Source organism: Bos javanicus, chromosome 25 (assembly GCF_032452875.1).
Source record: "Bos javanicus breed banteng chromosome 25, ARS-OSU_banteng_1.0, whole genome shotgun sequence".
NCBI lineage: Eukaryota > Metazoa > Chordata > Mammalia > Artiodactyla > Bovidae > Bos > Bos javanicus.
In genome coordinates this window covers 37,492,758-37,513,478 of record NC_083892.1, presented here as the reverse complement: position 1 = coordinate 37,513,478, position 20,721 = coordinate 37,492,758, and the positions used below count along the sequence as shown (strand labels likewise).

The following is a 20,721-nucleotide window of genomic DNA, read 5'->3' as shown; positions in this document are numbered from 1 at the left end:
AAGAAAAATATGAAATATAATAAAAAAGAATGAGGCCTAAGCTTTGACCTAAAATACCACACATTGACTCAGATTCTTTTGCTTTCATATGTCATGAGAGGTTTTTGGTCTTTTTTTTTTTTTTTTAAGCATTAAATTGACCTTATCTGTCAAACCCAAAGACTCAAGGCTGCAGTACAGCATTATTCCTTTCTTCTCAGAACCCTTTTACTACTTTATGTAGTTTTTAGGAAGCTAGACTTAAAAACTAATAACACAGTATCTCTTTCCACAAAAGATTTTTCCTTCATCCTAAGCACTTTTAAATATTTCTTAATAAATCCCAACTGGGATTCATTTGAGTTGGGGAGTAAAATAGAGATGGTCTAACTGGTTCTTATTGAAGAGGGGAAAAAAGTGGCTGGGGAATTTATTTGTTTTAGGTGTCTTAAGTTTCAGGAAAAATGTCCTCTCTTCTCTTCACCCAGAAGGCTTGTTCATTAGCCGGACTGAATCACAGAGCAGAGAGAGTCTGGATGGAATAGGCTGCCATCTCTGCAACAAAAGCAGGGATGTACATGAAGGGTCCCTTCATGCGGTCTAGGGCTGAGTGGAGATGGTGACGAGATATCTGGGACACACATGAGCACACTTTCCTAATGGAAGCTGGTAACAGTGCAGTTCCTCTCTGATTAGCAATCTAAAATATGCAGTCTCTTTGCACATTTTTTTCCAGCAAAGGCTGTTCCAGGTATGAACATCAGGATTCTAGGGGGAATAACTGATTCAGCTGAGATGAAAGAGCCAATAAAAATTTTAGCTCGGAGCTCAAGGATGCACTGAACCTAATGTATTGAGAATAAATGTCATTGGAGAACTTATTTTATCTCTGACCCTCTAACTTCAATGGCTCCTAGGGCTCAGAACCTCTGATGGTACTCAGAGAGAGTTTCATTCTTTTGTAATTTCACATTAACCCCCAGAAGAAAAAAAAAAACACTAACCCTTCCCCACCATTTCTGTGACACTTCCATCTGGGTATCCAGATGGGAGCATTTCAGAAAGTCTGGAATGTGTAGACATTTCAGACACAAATTTCCACTTTCCTTTGCTCAATTAAAAAAAAAAAATTGTTACTACTCACACTTTGTTCATTCTTGAAAGCAACAATTGTGGTCACTCAGCCAAAATAAAGACCCTGTCTTTCCTTATGGACGCTAGATGAATGATATCTACTGGAAATGAGATAAATTTATCTTAAGGTATCCTTGGAAACAGAGAACAGACTTGGAACAGAGGACTAAAAGTCAGAGATTACCAACTACATCTCTTGTTTTCTTCCCAGTGGTTTTAACTTCCCTTCTCTTGCTTGCTCCTTCAGATGCTCAACACTTTCTATCTGCTATGCCTTTCATTATTCCTTTCAAGGGTTAATTCCCAACTTCTCCATGAAACTGTCCCTTGCAATTCCAATACTATGACTTTCTTCCCGCAAAAAACACTAGTTATGTATTGAGCAAAACTTTGTTTCTCTTTCATAGCACTACCCCTGTTGAGGACGTCCCAGGTGGCGCAGTGGCAAAGAATCTGCCTGCCAATGCAGGGGATGCAGGAGATTTGATCCCTGGGTCAGGAAGATCCCCTGGAGAAGGAAATGGCAACCCACTCCAGTATTCTTGCCTGGAAAATTCCATGCACAGAGGAGCTTGGTTGAAAAGGGTAGGACACGACTGAGCACACACACCCAAACACACACCACTGTTGTGCACAAAGATACCCAACAAGACATTTACTGAAAGGAGGAAGTACAACAGACCTAGATGTTGCTCTTAAGGAGCTCATAGCCCAGTACAGCAGGTAATTATAATACAGGCTGAAGGAGCAAGAGAAATAAGGAACACAAAGACAAACTGCTGCTGCTGCTACTGCTAAGTCGCTTCAGTCGTGTCGGACTCTGTGCAACCCCATAGACGGCAGCCCATCAGGCTCCACCGTCCCTGGGATTCTCAGGCAAGAACACTGGAGTGGGTTGCCATTCTGTCCTTTATAATGTCATTTCAGACTGAGTAAAATCATGTAAACTTTGTGGACAAGGTGACATGTATGGCAGAGCTGTGTAGGATGGATGAGTTTTGTGTCTTCAGAACTGGTGGGAAGGTCATTACAGATGTAGACAAGACCAGAGCTCCAAATCTGAAGGATGGAAAGTGTGCATCATATATGAAAAGCATAGTTTACTTTGATTAGAGTGAAGGGTAGATTAAGAGACATAGTAGGGAAAGGGATGACTAAGAAGTTTTTGGGAGACAGATAATGGAGACTAAAGAGTTTACAAACATGCATAAGGAGATACTGAGGCTTCTGAGCAGAAGGGTTAAGTGCTTTAGAGTTGTGCTTCAGGAAAACTGATCCGGCAATAGAATGTAAGCTGACATGGAGGTGGCAGACGTGCAGAGTTTAGTTAGGAGGTAACCATATAGTTTAGAATAAAAGTAATGAGGTTGTATCAGTGAAGATAGAGTTGACATATTGTAAAAGGAGAACTAGAACTTAGAAACGGACTAGAATTTGAATGGATTTGGAACACTGGGAAGGAGATTCCAAAGTTTTAAATTTGGATGACTTGAGAAGCATTAATACATGAAGAAAAGATGAAGAAAAGAGAGATGGGGAAGAGAAAAATTATTTAGTTGAGGACGTATTGAGTTAGGATTGCTGGTAACATATCCTTGAGATGTCTGGCATGCAATTGGTTTATCACGTTTATCATGAAGCTCTGTAAAAATCAGGAAAAAAGACTAACATAGAGACCAGAGCTGAAAGTACAAAACTGTTCGGACACATGTACAGGTAATGAAAGAAGATCCAGAGAAGAAAGAATAAATTCCCAGAAAGCAAGAAAAAAAATCAGAAGAATACAATATCATAGAAAGCAATAATATAAAGTTTTAATTAAAAAAGAGAGAGAGAGAGACTTAGCCAGCCATGTTGAATGCTATAATGAGTTCCAGGAGAAATATATGAAAATGATCATTGGATCAGGCATGGCAAATTATTAATTTTAAGAAAGCTATTTTTGAAGAAGCTAAGCCTATTAAAGGGTTAATTAGTAAGCTAGGGAGGGGTACAGAGAAAAGAGCCCTTGACTGGGAACCAGAGAACCTCAGTGTCAGCTTGGCTCTGCTGTTAAGTGGCCATATGACCTTTTGACCCTTCTTAAACTATTTCCTGGAGAAGGCAATGGCACCCCACTCCAGTACTCTTGCCTGGAAAATCCCATGGACAGAGGAGCCTGGTAGGCTGCAGTCCATGGGGTCGAAAAGAGTCGGACACGACTGAGCGACTTCACTTTCACTTTTCACTTTCCTGCACTGGAGAAGGAAATGGCAACCCACTCCAGTGTTCTTGCCTGGAGAATCCCAGGGACGGGGGAGCCTGGTGGGCTGCCGTCTATGGGGTCTCACAGAGTCGGACACGACTGAAGCAACTTAGCAGCAGTAGCAGCAAACTACTTCCTAAACTTCAAAATTCTATAAAAATCTGTCAACTCTCACTTTCAGAGGTTGAAGCAAGCTATTCATGTACCTAGACCACACAGTGACACTGAGCTACAAATATTTATTAGATACGTGTCAATTTCACTAGCTGTAGTCTGTGTAAAACCGAGGCCCTTTCTGTTTTCTAATATAGAAAAACTGAGACTATGTTCTCAGAGTATTTCCTCCAAGAAAACCAAGATGATGAGGTTTCCTCCTCCAGTTCCTCCCATCCCCTGTCATCCTTAACTTTAAAAAACTGAGCTAAGACATTATCCTCAGTTTATCCAGTGTCTTGTTCTAATGCTTAAAGTCAGAGAATGCCACCAAAAGCCTCTTTTTTGTTTGTTGAAAGCAGTTGGGTCATATTAATAATCAATCCCCTTAAATCATGGCTTTCCAGTCACATGTGATCATACACTAATACAGGAACACTTCCTGAAACTCAGTGTCTCATATCACATGCTCCCAAAATTAAACCAGAAATATGTTATCTGAGAACCCAGATGCATTGAAGAAAGAACATTTGCTTTATTTGGTGGCCCTGTTTCCACTGGGATCCCTTAGCAACTTGAAATAGAGGCTTGTTCCTTTAATAATTAAATAAAATCGACTGTATTTCCACTGCAAAGAGTCACTGCAAATCTTTTATTAAGGTCCAGGCACATTTATTTTTGTTGTTGTTCAGTCATTAAGTTGTGTCCGACTCTTTGTGACCCCATTGACTGCAGCATGTCCGGCTCCTCTGTCCTCCACTATCTCCTGGAATTTGCTCAAATTCATGTCCATTGAGTTGGTGATGCTATCTAACCATCTCATATTCTACCTCCCCCTTCTCCTCCTGCCCTCATTTTCCCCCAGCATTAGGATCTTTTCCAATGAGTGGACTCTTTGCATCAGGTGGTACATATATTAAGTTAATGTTGATGTAAAATAGTTCATTTTGACTGAATCCTCTGATTAAAGTTAATAAATACAATGGCTTATCTTAAATAAACACACACAAATTAGGAAAACATTCTCTTGCTGAGATATCAGTAAGTTTTTCTGAAATTTTCATCTTGCCTTTCCTCCAAAGATTCTGGTGTTTTCTTTCCCAAGAATCCTTTCTTACTTGGTGTCATAGAAAATAAAGGACATTTTTTAAAGCTTTTTTTAAATGCATATAATTCATCTTTGAATTCAGTGGTGAAAGAGGGAAGAAAAGGATAATCAGGATCTATTTTGCACCTGTTCTATGCCAAACATGTTCACATACATTACCTTAAGCCTGACAATACTTTGTAGTAAATTAAGCTTTGATGTTCAAGTTGAGAAAACTGAGGCTCACAGGGGTTAAGCTATCCTCTCAAGGTCAAATGGAAAGTTATTAAAACTAGAATTGAAGCAACTGCTGTCTGACTCTGAAGCTCAAGCACTTTCTACTTGACCATGCAGTTCATTCTAATAAAAAATCCACTCTTGAGAGGGTCTTAGCATTTTAAGCATAACAGATTATTATTTAGAATTTTTTAAAAGATTACTAGTTAGGATTCTCTGGAACCTCCAAATTCTGTTGTATGTGCACTGAATCCTACATTAAAAAAAAAAAAAAAAACAGAAACAGCCACCACCAACCACACACTCTTAGTTCTCCCTCTTAATTGAAATTCAGAACCGAGGACAGTTCCTGAGTCATGTTTGCAGGAAGTTGTCCTTGGATTCTGTGAGTGAGCTCACACCCCCATTCTTGACTTCCCAAGTGGCACTGAGAAAGAGAGGAGGAAATGTAAAAAAGTATAAGATGGGATCCTCTGACACCATGGTGGAAATTAGCACATTTCCCAGAAGACCAAGATAAAAATGCATGTGAGAAGAACCGGAGAACCAAACAGATGGGGCAATAAAATGGAGGCGGAATGAGCTCATCAGGATTCCCAGCACACGGTTTACCTCCGTAGTGGGCTCTCAGCTAACCTGGGAGCCAGGAGACATAGTGAATGAGTGGGTGGTTACTATGCTGCAGCATGTTACACGAAGAGATTAGGTGGAGCTGATTCACAGCTGCAGATCTGCACGACTTTTCAAGTGAAGGAGATTCTGTGGGCCCTGATCTCTGCCACACACGTAACCACCCTCATAGGTGGCATGAGTCAGATATTCAGGGTCCTTCAGGTAGACGAGGTTACTGTACTGTGAGTAAATCGAGGATGAAGCTCCATGTTGTCAAGAGCAGATTTCAACCCCAGCTATGGCCTCTCCTTGTGTGAAGGCTTACCTGCTGTATCACAAATGCTCTGCTTTCCCAGAGTCACCCTTGGTTACAGGTGGTTCACAACACAAAAGGAAAGAACAAGGTTCTGGAATGTTTATCATACCGAACAGTGATTCTTTCTCAAATTACCAGTCCTCGAGCATCGTCAGAAGGGCCTTTGGAGAGTCTGCTCTAATCCCTTCTTCTCATACACAAGGAAACTGATGTCCAGAGAGGAGAAATGGCTCGTCCCAAACCACTTAGCTAGTGACAGAGTTGGTATGAGGGCTCATTCCTGAGCCAGCAAACTTTCCACTGTGCCAGGAAAACAAAACAAAGCCCCAAAGAGCATAGACCCTGTTCAGTAAGCCCTCTCATTATACTGCCTCTGAAGGGTATAACATCTCAAATGCCTGGGTCGTTCCATCTGGGCCTTAGCAGTTTCACTGTAACTTCTCATATTGAAAATCTTCGGAGAAACTTGAGTAAATACTTAGGGATATATGCTTTGTTATTTCTGAGTCTTCTTGTCCACTGTTTTCTTCATTCAGGAGGAAATTAGAATTCTGGAAATACAGTTGATTTTATTTAATTATTAAAGGAACAAGCCTCTATTTCAAGTTGCAAATATGACTCTATCAGTCTATGCCAAGAAAGGCTATATGGAAAAATACAAGCATACTACCCTAATTGTCACATCCAATTAAGATCCACCAAGGACTGTGAGTTAAAAAAACATCAAACCTGTGAGTGAAAATTTGAAAAGTCAAAGCCTTATCTGAATAATTCTGAACATGTCTGGATTTGGTGCATTGTGGAATCATTTAAAATGTAACATTTTAAGTGCATTGCAACTTTGTTACCTTCATTTTGCAATCTGTGTATAGGAGGGCTCATTTGAACTTGGGGAGTTTTTTAAGGAGCTGAAGTAAAAAGGATGTAGGAGGAATGAATCTATTCAAGGTCATACTTAAAATTTGAAAGGGATACTTCCAGGTGTTGCTGATCAAGAGACATTAGCCCATCATCCACCCCCACCCCCTACATTTTCTACTAATGAATATTCTTACCTGAGCCATCATTACTTCCACTGTCCTCTGCCTCTGGTGTTATGTAGACCAGATTTCCTGTCTCTAATGTTTATCCACGAAGAGATTTTCATGTATAGAACTTTTCTGGTAATTTACCAACATTATCCTTGAAAATCCCACAACTATTTACATAACAGAAGTTATTGTTTGAAGTGCAAAGCAGGTCAAAAATTCGGTTTCTGGAGATTAATCACTGCAGTCTATTTTACATTATCATAATAATTTCATTTATTTTGATATAGTTTGTTTTCAGAATCAACCTCAGCTTCTGTGCAGAAATGACAAATCCATTTGTTTCGGGTATAATGGATAATATTATTAATGACCTTGCCACAGGATTTCTTAAAAACAGAGAAAAAAAGTAAAAGATTTCCATTTTCAATGTGCAGTAAACCAGCTCTGTCTGTTGCTTTGCATCAAAATCTCTGTGAACTTGTTTGCAAACAACAGCCCAGATTCTGAAACCAATCTGCTCCTGCTTTGGGGGGTTTCTCTCTGCCTCTGTTCCCTCCAAGAGTCTGAGGACAGCGTCTCTAACGGGGACACTGGACACGGTGGGCACCCTCTTCCCGAGGGTGGGGCGCTGTTTCACCATGTTGGCACCATGGCGACGAATGCGGGTCGGATCAAGGCCCATGTGGCCCAAGCCTTGCTGCGGAGATCACCACCCGGCGGGCTGGCGCCGGGACCCGCGCCAGACAGCCCTGCGAGTGGCCTCGCGACTCCGCGCCCCAAGCTGGACGGAACGTGGCGCGAGGGTGAGCGGGCGACCCCTCCTCGCCGTCGGCATCTGCCGCCTGTTTCTGGTAGCCGCAGACCTGAGAATTCTTTCCGAGACGGTACTGCGGACGCGACCTGTCGTGCCTCTTTCCCGCCTTTGGGGTGAGGTGGCCGCGGCCCTGCCCCGGGTGGCCCACGCCGGCCGCGGGCGGGCGGGCGGCGACGGCAGCCCAAGGTTCGAGTCCCGCCCGGGGCGCCTCCTCTTTTGTGAAACGGGGGTCGTCCCCGCCCGGGAGCTGAGGCGAACGCAGAGCGAGGCCTGGCGCCCTCAGAGCCGCCTCAGGGGCACCAGGGGCCTCTTGGCTTCTCCACAGCCCACGACGCGGACTTCCGAGGGGGGTTCCGAGGGGGCGCCTGGACTCGTCGGCCGAGGCCCCTGAAGGCACCCAGGACCTTTTTTTTTTTTTTTTTTAACCTCAGCCGTGCCCTCCTGAGGGCCGCGGGCCCCAAGCTAGCGCCCCCGGCTCCGGCCCACGCGCCCACCCGCTGGTACGCAGCTCGGCGAGTAGGCGCCCCCGCCCCGCCCCTGCGTGACGCGCGCCAGGCTGGGCCAATCAGAGCTCGCGGCGCCGCGCCCCACGCGCCGGGGCCCCCGCCCTTCCAGCTTAAGAAAGGGCGCGCGGGCCCGGCCGGGTCAGAGCGTAGAGCCGGACGGAGCGCGCGGCTTACGCGACGGCTGGCGGCTTCAGCGGGCTCCCGCGCTCACGTTGCCCTCGAGCGGCGAGCCCGGCCGCAGCCCACCGCGCAGGCGCCCCCCGCCGCGCGCCCCGACGGCGCCGGCTAGCCGGCCTGCCCGCGGACGCTGGAGTGAGCGCAGCGGCAACGGCGGGATGCTGGCGCTACTGGCCGCCGGCGTGGTGCTCGCCGTGGCCGCCGGAGCCCAGGACGGCCCGGCGCCCAGCAACCGTTTCGTGTGCACGGCGTTGCCCCCGGAGGCGGCGCGCGCCGGCTGCCCGCTGCCCGCGATGCCCATGCAGGGGGGCGCGCTGAGCCCCGAGGAGGAGCTGCGGGCCGCGGTGCTGCAGCTGCGTGAGACCGTCGTACAGCAGAAAGAGACGCTGGGCTCGCAGCGCGAGGCCATCCGCGAGCTCACGGCCAAGCTGGCGCGCTGCGAGGGGCTGGCAGGGGGCAAGGCGCCGGGCCGGGCAGCCTCGGGCAAGGACACCATGGGCGATCTGCCGCGGGACCCCGGCCACGTCGTGGAGCAGCTCAGCCGCTCTCTGCAGACCCTCAAAGACCGCCTGGAGAGCCTGGAGGTAGCAGGGCGCGGGGTCCCTGGGGGACGACCCCGAGGAGCGGGGCAGAGGAAAGGCGCGTGGTCTTGCCCTCTGGGCTGCGCGGGACACCGCCGCCCGGGCGCGCTCGGACGCCAGGCGAGCTGGGTTTGGGGTCAGGGGCGCTCTCGGTCTGGCTCCGAAACTTAACTTGCGTGGCTCGCATCCCTCCTCCCCATCCCTTTGCTGGAAGGAAAAGGTTAAATTCCCGCCCACCCCACCCAGCCGTGCCAGGCCTGCCAGCTATGGGGCCATTCACTCCCCGAGGTCCAGCCTGGCGAATGGGGACGCCCCCCCCCCCCTCTCTTTATAAATCTCCCAGTCTCCCCGAGCCGGACGCGCTCCTGGACCTTGTCTCAGGGGACAGGCAGCTTCCGCGGGAGGTCAGCAGCCCCGGGCGTCCGGTGTTACCTTTTATAAATCAAATTCGGCTGGACCAGAGCAGGCGGAGGCCCCGGGGTCTCGGCGGAAGGCGAACGTGGGCGGGTCACGGTTCACACCAGGCGCACCTCTAAGCTGGTTAACTTCAAAGACGCTGTCCCCCAATTGCGCGCGCGGATCCTAGGGTGCTCCTCCCGATTGCTCTGGGGGAAGAGACTTTCTTCCCTTCTCGGAAGGTGTCTGCAGTTTGGAACTTTGAGAGAAATCTTCATTTAATTTCCATCTTTACTCTCCGCCCCGTTTAAGAAATGTGGATGTTTCTGTTACACACGTTCACAAAAATACTTCTTAGCAAAACTAGATTCCAATTACAGGTGGTAATTATTGCAAAATTATTTGAGAGTTTCCTCTGGCATGATGGCTAAATACAGTATTTGCAGCATCTGTATATCCCTCGATTCATTATGATTAATAAGAGCTAACGTTTCTGGAACACTAAATATGCGCCAGGCATATTATCTAATTTTAACCCGTGCAACAACCCCCCCAGGCAGATCCTATAATCTGTTTTACAATTTGGAACACTTAGAGGGAGGGGTAGACAGCTTGCCAAGGACTGGTGGCTAGACAGCAGCCGGCATCCTCCAGAGCCAGCAGAATGGTAGAGGAATAAAAGAAATAGGAGGTGAGGATTTAAAAGCAGCATTAAAAGCGAAGGTTCCTGGAATTCAGACTAGCCCTGTTTTAAAGTTCTCATTTTCCAGTAACATCTCTGCAAGCATAGTCATGCACTTTTGGGCCCTACCGGAACTTGGAGGTTGCGGGGGTTGGGGAGGGGGGTGCTAGATGAAAGCTCGTCTTCTTTGAGGACCATTTGATTACCTCTTTAAAAAAAAAAAAAAAATCCTAGCTGTATTTTGGTCCTTACTTGAGAATGATAGATGTTGGTAAAATTTTTGACTTTTTAGTGAGAGGAGGAACACAGCTTCCTGAGAAGGGAAATGAGATTACTAAATTTAAAATATTGCAGCAGAGTAATTGCTGTTTGACTTTAAATCCTTTCCGTACCCCCCCCCACCCCCCACAAATGAGTGAAATGCTCCCGTTCCCGCCATTGACACGATTTAATATTCCTATTTGGGAAGCTTCTCCCTATGTGGTGGGGGCCATTAGAGCTCCATTTCACAGTTCCTTTTTAAACTGGCCCTAATACTTCTCCCGCCTGTGCCCCCCACCCCCTTCCCTCCTCCACCGAAAGCACCAGCTCCGAGCGAATGTGTCCAACGCGGTGCTGCCCGGCGACTTTCGGGAGGTGCTCCAGCGGCGGCTGGGGGAGCTGGAGAGACAGCTGCTGCGCAAGGTGGCCGAGCTGGAGGACGAGAAGTCCCTGCTCCACAACGAGACCTCGGCTCACCGCCAGAAGACGGAGAGCGCCCTGAACGCGCTGCTGCAGAGGGTGACCGAGCTGGAGCGAGGTGAGCGCCGGGCTGGTGTCTCTGCCGCCCTCTTGCGGCCGTCCATCAGCCGCCTCTCCACCCCCCCCCCCACCACCCCCACCCCCCGCCCCGCCCCCAGTCCATCGTCTTGGTACTTGGCTGCCGTGTAAGGGGGTGAAGCGGAGCTCAGAGCAAGGGAGGGCAGGCCCGGAGGAGCCCGTGGCACTGCCATCATGCCCCCTGACAGACGCGGCCACTTGGGCCCCTGAGGGAGTGGTCACTGCTAGACCCCTGCCTGGTGACTCTTGGCGGGGAGCTCTGCTCCTGAGTTTGCCCGGTTTTGAGACTGCTCTCCCGTCCTCACCTCTGATCCTCCAGTGCTGGGGGCAGAAAACCACCGGACTCCTTACCGTCCCAGCCGCAGCCCGCCTCCCCCTCCTGCCTCTCACCTCTCAGGCCAGGTGTTGCTGTTTCAACCTGAGTCATCTCGTGGTGCACAGAGTGTGCCCTGTCAGAGACTCGGTGGAGATAGAAGGGGCACTGCTAGCGGCTGGGAGGGTCCTGGTTTTCATTACTTGTGCTCAGACCCGTTGTCAGCAGTGATTGTGGCCCTGCCTGCCTGGTGGTTCCTGGCTGTTTGAGCAAACAATCGGGGTGACTGATAACAGCCATCTCTGGAATTAACCCTGTCCCCAGCCCCACTGGCATTGTCCATGAAAAAGCAAGACACTCAAGATCCGCTCGTCCAGTCTGATTTTTGACCTCCTGCCACACAGGCATTTCAGTCCCTTAACTAGACCCTGCAGCGGACTCTGAGTCTCTTTCTCTTCTCTGCTCAGATTCTCGTGGGTGAGTTTCTCCCACAGGAAAAGGAAGGGAAGGGATCAAGGGCCCTAGATCATTCAGACTGTGCTGGGTGTGAAGTTTTAGGTTTGCTGGTTGTGGGTATAGGATTATAACCTTTCAAATGCACTAACCGGATAAGGGCAGCTTCTGATGACTCAGTTGTATGATTTGGCAGGTGAATGTCCAGTGGCAGAATGTCCGCATACTCTTCCAGCCACGTCGGCTCAGCTGGGCCAGATGGAGGCATCCAAGGAGAGAGTGTTTCTGTTTCATTTGATTTAGTCGTTTTTTCAGCAGCACCCCCAAAGTCAAAGGGTTCCTTCATCCCTCTCCTGCTCTCCTCTTCCAGGAAAGCCTATTCTTCCTTCCTTACCATTATTATTGCACTTGGATTCTTGAGTTAAAAAAAGTCCTCTCTGCCTCACCTCCCTTGCTGGGTGACCTCAGGAAGCTCCTTAGGTCTCAAAGGCCTTCCCCAAAGGGAGAGCAGCTGGAACTTACCTCTCTGTCACTGGGCAGGAGGAGAGGAAGGCACCGTTGGGGCCAGGGATGGGTGGCTCACCTTCCCTTGCCCAGCTTCGCCCTCGTGGGACCTGCAGGCCGAGGGAGCAGGCACACTGCAGTTACTCAGTACCTTGACGGGAGGGGATGGCTGCAGAGTGAGGGGAGGGCTTTGCCAGAGACCTTGGTGGCGGTGTACCTTGCTTGGCCTGGTGGCTGAGTTGCTACAAGGAAGTGGGTTAACGGAAGCGGGTTAGTAGAAGTCTACTGAGTCGAGTGTGGGAGACAGGACTCTTGTTATACCCATTTCATAGATGAGAAAGAGTGCTCCGAAGTTCTCAGCCAGACCTGTCATCTGTCTCAGGGAGAGGGGGTCGAGGTGGGGCCCAGGCTACCGGCTAATGGACGGCAACAGGCACATAACGCCACCCCTCCCCATCTTGTTCTGTGACTCCAGGGTGGTTCTGAGTTTCACATGGGTTCCTCCAAATTCCTTCATCGTGGCTTTGGCCACCCAGGGGCTGCCCCTTTGTGACTCTCCCTCCCGACCTTGGTGTGTCTGTTCGCAGCCAGAAAGCCACAGTGAGGCCTCACCTCAGCCAGTCTGATTCCTGCACCCATGCTTATGGGTGCTGCGGAGCCTGCGGAGCTTGCCTGGCACAGAGGGGAGGTCCGTGTCCAAACTAGAGCTGGACTCCACAAGGACAGGGCCATTCTTACAGAGCCTGCAGACCCTGGCAGTGAGCAGTGGCTCAGGGTCCGCTGCCTCTCGACCCCTGGATGAGAGCTCTAGAATCCTGTGTGCTCCACCCAGCCCTGGGGTGAGTCTTTGAGGAAGGTGATCATTTGTCTTCTGAGCAGTTCTCTGTGTCTGTCATGTATGTGACAGGTGTGAGCAGAGACGGAAGCTGCCAGCCCCCAAATGTACCATGAGTAGAAAGCACACTGTGTTCCTTAGAAGCATCCTGCTGAGCCCAGGGGAGACAGACCTCAACCACACACGGAGGGGGGCCCTGGGGGTTCTCTGGTCTTCCGTGCACCATTTCCTGCCTGTTAAGTGCCTGTTTTGTGCCAGATGCCAGGCTCTGAGCTCCACGTTCTATGTCTCCTGTAATCCCCGCGACAACCCAGTGAGATGGGATTTGGTTAGATGAGGGACTGAGTCAGAACCGAGTGACACCCGCTTTCACGTGGCCGGCAGACTGCAGAGCTGGGGTGGTGGTAGGCGGCGACCCCCAAGGACCAGAGTCACGGAGACTGCAGCCTACAGTGGCATGTGGGCCTCAGCCCTGCTGGGCGGGAGGCTCCTCCCAGCCCAATGCTGAGCTTCCAACCCTGCGTGTGGATGCTCCTGCCGCCCAGGTCCCAAGGGTGCTCGCTTTCTTTACTGGGAGACCTGCTCATCTGTGGGGGCCTCGGGACTCCGGGTGCTCCAGCCAGGCAGAGCCCAGCTCAGAGCGGAAGTAAACGCTGGAACCCTTGTCTCTTAGCCCCAGGCTGCTCCCCATCCTTGGCTTGTCGGCCACCTGCAGTCTCTGATTTATCGGTCAGGCCCTTTAATTCCTTAATTGGTTTTAACTAAGTTTCCTCTGAACCTCCAAGCTGTTTTATATGAATAGAGGGCGCCGGCTTTCAGTGTATAGCTGCCCCTTGGCTCTCCCAGCGTTGATGGAACCGATCTGTTATCACTGGGCTAATGATATTACCGACCCCGAGTCTGATCAAATCAGCAAGCCTGCCCATCTGCAAGGAGAGAAGCCATTTCCCTGTATTAGATAATCACATCCCATGAAAACACAAGCATTTGCACATTAAGTATTTGCAGCTGCATGTCTTGGGAAGTACAACTTCCATTCCTGGCTCTGTCATTTGCGGGCTGTGTGACCTGGGGTAAGTTGGTACCCTTTTCTGAGCCTTGCCGCTGCCACTGTGAAATTTGCAAAATCAGGGATCCAGGACTTTCTGGGTCTCTCAGCTTTGCTTCAGCCTCACAGGGGGCCCATCTCAGCATAACCTCTGGCCTGGCCCTGCCCTCAGCTTCCCCAGGCAACAAGGTCTTCCCACCCGTCTCCCGGCACTCTGCAGCCTTGGGAGGTCAGGAGGGATCAGGCGAGACTGCATAGTCAGCAGATAGAAATAAATACTACATATGAAGCTTAGACTCTGATGTTTCTACATTGCCCGTTCCAGAGAGGTCAGAAGGTCCTCGGGTGGGGTGTGAACTGTGCACCAAAGAGCTTCTCTCACGTGTCTGTGTTCCTCACTGTGGCAGCAAATGAGTCTGGGGTGGGACTTCCCTGGCAGTCCAGCGGTTAAGACTTTGCTTTCCAATGCAGGCAGTGCAGGTTCAATCCCTGGTTGGGGGAGCTAAAATCCCACATGACTCATGGCCAAAAAACCAAAACATAAAACACAGAAACATTGTTATAACAAACTCAATAAAGGCTTTAAAAATGTCCCACATCAAAAATCTTTTTTAAAAAAATGAGACTGGGGGCTCGTGGTGGAGAATGGTTCATCCATTCTGTCTCCTGTTCTCCAGAGCAGGGCGAGGAAGGAGCAGATTTCATCCATTAGTGACACAGGCAGTATGGTTCCAGGCCGAGAGAGCCTGCCTGTCTTTGATGAAATGAGGATCCTCTGGCCCCTCGTCAGCGCTTAATAAATACTTGTTGAAGGAGTGACGGGCATTTAGGTTCCTTCCCTGGCAGCATCTGGTCCCCAACAAGAGAGAAGCTTTTGCTGTGATGGTGCACAGAGTCTGCAGTCCCCTGCAAATGCTGGGATCTGTGATAAGCACACAGTGGCTTGTCCTCTGTGTGTTTAGTTATGATATTGTTAATTTCAAGCTTCAACCAAAACTGTACCAAAAATGACTTAGACCTATTTAAGAGTTTCAGTTGTTCGCCAAAGGTTTCGGAAGCACCACATGCTTGGGGACAGCCCCAGGTAGGCCCCAAGGGATCAAGGCTCAGGGAGGGTGGGCTCACCTCAGTGGGTCAGGAATCTGCTTCCTGCTGGAAATGGGTCAGTAAACTTGGTTTTCTCTCGAGGAGGGACGGGCAGGTCCTGAGCAAAGCAATTCACTCAGGGATTTAGTCCAAAAGCCACTTCTGAGTTCAGCTGTAATATCGAGTCACAGGTGCCTGACTCCTTTACCTCAGGCAGTGGCAATTCTTCTGGGGGAGAAGTGACATGGACTCGTTGGTGGACAAGTGTTTATGGAGCGCCGGGGTCCCACCTCCAAGCCCAAGTCCAGCAGGCCCCCTCCCAGCCCTGCTGAAGGAGCCAGATTTCTAGGAAACAGCAGAGGCAACAGAACATCGCTGAGGAAGGGTTTTTTGGCTTAGTTTAACCAGAAGGTTAAATCCAGCGTGCCTCTTCCCCCTTCCTCGAGCTTCCAAGAGCAAGGATGTGCCTGTTTCCCACTTCAGCACCTTGGACAGCGGTCAGTCTATAGCAGGTGCCCTGTGCTTAGGGGACCCGCTTGCAGGGAGGGGGTCCAGGTCAACTGCTGCTCTGGGCTGTGCTGGTTTTGGAAAAAGAGACGGGGGCGCTCACACGCTGTCAACCCCTCCTCCCCATCCCGCTCGCCCCACCACCACCCCCAGGCAACAGTGCTTTCAAGTCGCCGGATGCGTTCAAAGTGTCCCTGCCCCTCCGCACGAACTACCTGTACGGCAAGATCAAGAAGACGCTGCCTGAGCTGTATGCCTTCACCATCTGCCTGTGGTTGCGGTCCAGTGCCTCGCCGGGCATCGGCACCCCGTTCTCTTATGCCGTGCCCGGGCAGGCCAACGAGATCGTGCTGATTGAGTGGGGCAACAACCCCATCGAGCTGCTCATCAATGACAAGGTGAGCTCACTGGGACGGCCGCCACCCTCCCCCCTATCCAGGCGGCCATCGAGGTTGGGATGCTGCAGGAAGTCTGACATCTGACCACAAGGCTATCCTTTCCCCAAAGGGGACGGTTTGGCCCTGACTCAGTCCCACTCTGGGCAGGTGACCGAGCAGGGGGCAGGGGGCCAGGCAGCTGTAGCTTGTGGGTATCCAAGTGGTGAGTCCCACCAAGAAGCCACGGAGGGTCAGAGTGAACTGGGCCTCCTCGGGACAGCCTGAGTTTTCAGGGGCCCTCAGGCCAGTCAGTCAGGGCGGTTCCCCAGGAATAGGGGAGGGTGTGTGTTTGTGTATGTGTGTGCGATTGTGTGATATTTCTCATTAGCATGTCTTTCGGGGGTGGGGGGAGCTTGAAATACATTTACATACAGTAGAATTTATACTTTTTAGTTCAACCAGTTTTGACAAATGCATAACAAATGTGTAACCACCACAATTAAAATATAAAACAGTTTCCTCTTTACCCAGATTTCCTCCTTTCCCTTTTTTAAATTGGAAGATAATTGCTTTACAATGTTGTGTTGATTTTTGTTCCCTTTTATAGTCACCTCCTGCTCCCACCCCAGCCTGAGGCAACCACCCATCCGTCTCCTGTCCCTCCAGTCCTGCCTTTTCCAGAGTAAATGTCCCTTTTTGATAGACTGGCTTATTTTGACATTCCGGAACATGGTCTCCTTAAGAGATCAGCTCTGGGCGTCTGTGGGACCCTCCTGCAGCCTCACTTAAATGTAAGGCGGGCTGCATGTCACCCAACATGCAGCCTCACATCCTCCTTCCTGGGGCTGAGTGGCGGATGGCTGCACAGCCCCAGAGGGCTCACCGGGCACTCGGCCCCCACCCTGCCTGTCTCTACTGAACTGCTCTGGCTGGAGTTTGTTTAAGTGGGAAACGCTACAGAATCCACCTGAGGGGCTCCTTCCGGCAGTGACCACGTCCTTGAGCTGGGGATTAATTGTTCTAAATGACGCGCTTGGACAAAGCAGAGCCGAGAGCCTTGTTTTCCTCTTGGTTTTGATGTCGTGTAAACAGCCAATTCCTGGGAGGGAGCTCCGGGTTGCTAGGACACCAACAGTAACAACATGATGCTTGATGGCAGAGCTGGTCTGTAGAGGACTTACAGGACCTCGGGGAGATGGTGTGGGGCGGAAGGGCCCTGTGTGCACTCCTACCCTCCCCCCAACGCTCACACATAGTGGTGGGTGGCCTGCCCGGGGGGACACACACACGCGTAGATCCCCAAGTGTCACAATGGCTGTTGGGACCCTACCAGCAGAGTGTAGGTGCCTGGTCTGACTGTTTTTCAAAGAAGTTGCCCAGTAGAGCTCTGACTTCCCTTTGGGGTCTCCAGGAGGACACACCCGCGTGTAGATCCCCAAGTGTCGTGATGGCTGTTGGGACCTTACTAGCAGAGTGTAGATGCCTGGTCTGACTGTTTTTTAAAGAAGTTGCCCAGTAGAGCTCTGACTTCCCTTTGGGGTCTCCAGCAAGGGGCGTTCAGAACGAGCATGAGAGCAGGGAGCTGTCCGTCTCATCTGCTTGGTCTGCACAGTATCCCAGACCCTCAGCCAAGCCAGGATCCAAGCGTGTCCAGTCGAGAGCAGGGTCCCCCTGGGGTCAGCAGCTTGTACCCAGCCTACCCCTTTCCCTTTAAGAGTCTGTGATGTATATGGTGTCTCTAGTCCAAGGGTCCCTGTGAGCTTGCAGGGTTGGGCATGTTACCCACAGAGCAGAGAGGGGGGAGATCAGAAGGGACCCCCACTTCCCGATGAGAGCAGCAGTGGGCTCATGGCCTCCAGTGCCCCCAGGTCCGACTCCTGGGGACCCTGAGGGGCCCTCATCTGCATGTTGCCACCCACAGGTCGCCCAGCTGCCCCTGTTTGTCAGTGACGGCAAGTGGCACCACATCTGTGTCACCTGGACGACACGGGACGGCATGTGGGAGGCCTTCCAGGACGGGGAGAAGCTGGGCACCGGGGAGAACCTGGCCCCATGGCACCCCATCAAGCCAGGCGGTGTGCTCATCCTTGGGCAGGAGCAGGTGAGTGCAGCGGCTGGCCACACAGCACATGGCTGTCTCCCCGCCCGGGGCCCTGCCCAGCCTTCTGCCTGCCGGACCTGGCCTTGGTCACCGCGGCATGACAGCTGGGCTGGACACCTGGGGTTCCCTCTGGCCTAACTCCGGCTGTCCTGTGGCCTGAGGGGGTGAGGGCAGGGATGGGGACACGTCCTGCCCTTCCTAGCAGGGACCAGGTTGGTGTGGTGGGTTCTGTAGATTCTAGAGTGGAGTCTGTCCAACACAGGCAGGAGTGTCCCCGGAGCCCCAGGGACGCCGGGCCATCTCTGGCCCTTTGGCCTCTGCCTGCCGCTATATTGACTCGGGATGCTGGGCCCTGGCTGGTACTGGCATCTTCCAGGGGCTCCTGGCTCAGGGTCATGACCTTGATCCCCAGCACAGCCACCTGGGGAACCACATCTATGGTTGAGACGGGTCGGGGGCTCAGAGGCCGCCCTCAGAAAGCTCGCCCCTGGAGCGGAGGGCAGAGAAGAGTTCACGTCTCAGCCCGTGTTTGGGGTTTGCTGGTGGAAATCAAGGGAATAGACCCCGGTCCTCTGGGGGGCCTTGAGTTGGGGCTCTTGGCTCTCTCCGCACCACCCCCCCCAGACACTTCCCTTCTACTTCTCCCCTGGGAGGGGCTGGGAGTCAAGCGACCCGGGTCCAGTTCCAGCTCAGGGGCCTTGGAGGATCTCTCTCATTAGTCTCCCCTCCGTAAAGTGGGGTGGTTTGAGCCACGCCCTCTCCTGGGCCTCATGAGACCCTTTGGAAGCAGCAGGACTCAGTGGTCAGGGGGTGCCATCTGAGTCAGGGGAGTCCGCCCCTGCCCCACGTCCCTTTCAAGCTGGCGCTCCCCCGCCAGGCCGGTCACACGCCTGGGAGACGGGACAGACATGTCTGCCCCGAGCCTGCCCCCACGCACTGTGTCCCCCTTCCCCAGGACACAGTCGGCGGCAGGTTCGACGCCACGCAGGCATTTGTAGGGGAGCTCAGCCAGTTCAACATCTGGGACCGCGTCCTCCGTGCACAGGAGATCATCAACATTGCCAACTGCTCCACGAACATGCCAGGCAACATCATCCCCTGGGTGGACAACAATGTGGACGTGTTCGGAGGAGCTTCCAAGTGGCCGGTGGAGACCTGCGAGGAGCGTCTCCTTGACTTGTAGCCACCCGCCCCTCTGTCCAGAAGGCAGGGGCCGGGCCGTTCTCCTCATGCCCCAAGTGGAACTGGGCACGAACCTCCTGCCACAGTGGGCGGGGGGCCCCCAAAGCCCCTCCCAGAGCATATCTAAGCCTGAGGCTCTGTGGCAGCATCTGTCACCAGCTTATCTGTTCCGAACCACGATTTTGTTGGTTTGGGGCAGGGAGGAAGCCCTGAGCCGCAGGTGGACGGATTCCTGACTCCTGCCGTGGAGGGACTCCTGCTCAGAACCCCTGTGAACGCTAGCGCGCCCCAACCCTGCCCGCTGTCACGGATCCCTGGTGTCTCGTGTGCGCCGTCTGTCCGTCCCCTTCGAAGGCTGTGCATCGTCCTGCCGGAGCGGCCGTGTCCCTGGTGTGTCGCATACACCCTTGCTGTCAGCTGAGCACGCAGCGAAGCCCCGCCCTTCTCCCCCTCACCCGCCCAAAAAAGGGTCTTTCTCTTGGTGTTCTTTACGCTGTGACTCTTTCTGTCCCAGGAACTCCTGAGCTTGTAGAGGAAGGCAGGCTGTCCAGACACTGCCCTGCCTGATCTCCGAGGTGGAGGGCGCATCCACAGCTCCAGGGAGGGGGCTGTGAACAGGAACCCTGGACACAGAAGGGCCCGGGCCGCTGTCCCCCCGCCCTCTGTCAGCTTGCCCTCTGACCTGTGCTTTGGCGGAATCCTGGCTGGCTTTGAAAGGTGTCTTTTTCCCACTGGTGCCAAAAGTGCAGCTTTTACAACCATGCCATGTGGTTTGGAAATTTATTTTTTTTACCACCCCCACTGCCCCAAACAGAAAAGAGCAGCCATTAACCCGCCCCGGTTTTTTGACATCTCGCCCCACTGTGAGGCACGTGCTCATTTTAATTCACGTGGATTCCTGTGAGCATCCGACTGTCTCCACTATTTCCCCCAGAACTACTTCTTCAGGAAACGGATGTCGTTGGCTGGTGCCTGCTCAGTGACTCCAGACTGCTTATAGTTTATTGGACAGAGGACATCATTTATTTTAAAAGATAGATGTGGTTCAGTGGGGAAATTTATACAGCTAAATATTATATATTTTATTTTTCATACATGTTCAAAGTGCAGATCTGTGAAAGTTCCATTTGTAGGACCAAGCTGACATGCCCATCCTAACACTGTATGCTACAAGAACTCTTCTGATGATGGAATTTTGATTAAAATGCACTGGAAGACAGCCTCGGTGTCTGCTTTCTCCATGTCTGGGGCTGAGGGCAGGGAGCACTGGGGCTTCGCAACCTCTGGCAGAAGGCTGGCTTCTCTGGTCAGCCTGGGCTGAGCCCCAGAGGGCAGCCGCAGGGGAGCGGAGAACACCTGGGGGAGGGTGTGGTGCTGGACACCCTCGCCTCCCCAGCCCCAGCCAGCTCAGTCTGGGGGTGCATTGCAGGCTCCACCCAGTCTCTCTGTCCCCAGCCTGTCCCTGTCATCTCGACTGGGAATCCAGCTTCACTTGATGACCCTGCCCTAGATGGGACACCTGTTCAGCACCTACTCTGTGCATTGT

At 51.6% G+C, this 20,721-nt stretch overlaps 1 protein-coding gene across 1 annotated transcript; it reads left to right on the top strand.

Moving 5' to 3' along the window:
• Positions 1–8,251: 8,251 nt before the first annotated feature.
• NPTX2 (neuronal pentraxin 2) lies at positions 8,252–20,394 on the top strand. The gene is made up of 5 exons (XM_061402171.1): positions 8,252–8,875; positions 10,533–10,749; positions 15,669–15,913; positions 17,814–17,993; positions 18,949–20,394. Exons 1-5 carry the CDS (start codon positions 8,450–8,452, stop codon positions 19,174–19,176), a joined length of 1,296 nt encoding a protein of 431 aa, XP_061258155.1. The 5' UTR covers positions 8,252–8,449; the 3' UTR covers positions 19,177–20,394.
• The last annotated feature ends 327 nt before the right edge of the window (positions 20,395–20,721 follow it).

Excerpts from the sequence above, each read along its gene's own strand:
- NPTX2 (XM_061402171.1), top strand. The coding sequence starts at position 8,450 with ATGCTGGCGCTACTGGCCGCCGGCGTGGTGCTCGCCGTGGCCGCCGGA. Across the intron at positions 8,876-10,532 it reads ACCGCCTGGAGAGCCTGGAG|CACCAGCTCCGAGCGAATGT; the intron begins GTAGCAGGGCGC and ends CTCCACCGAAAG. Across the intron at positions 15,914-17,813 it reads AGCTGCTCATCAATGACAAG|GTCGCCCAGCTGCCCCTGTT; the intron begins GTGAGCTCACTG and ends TGCCACCCACAG.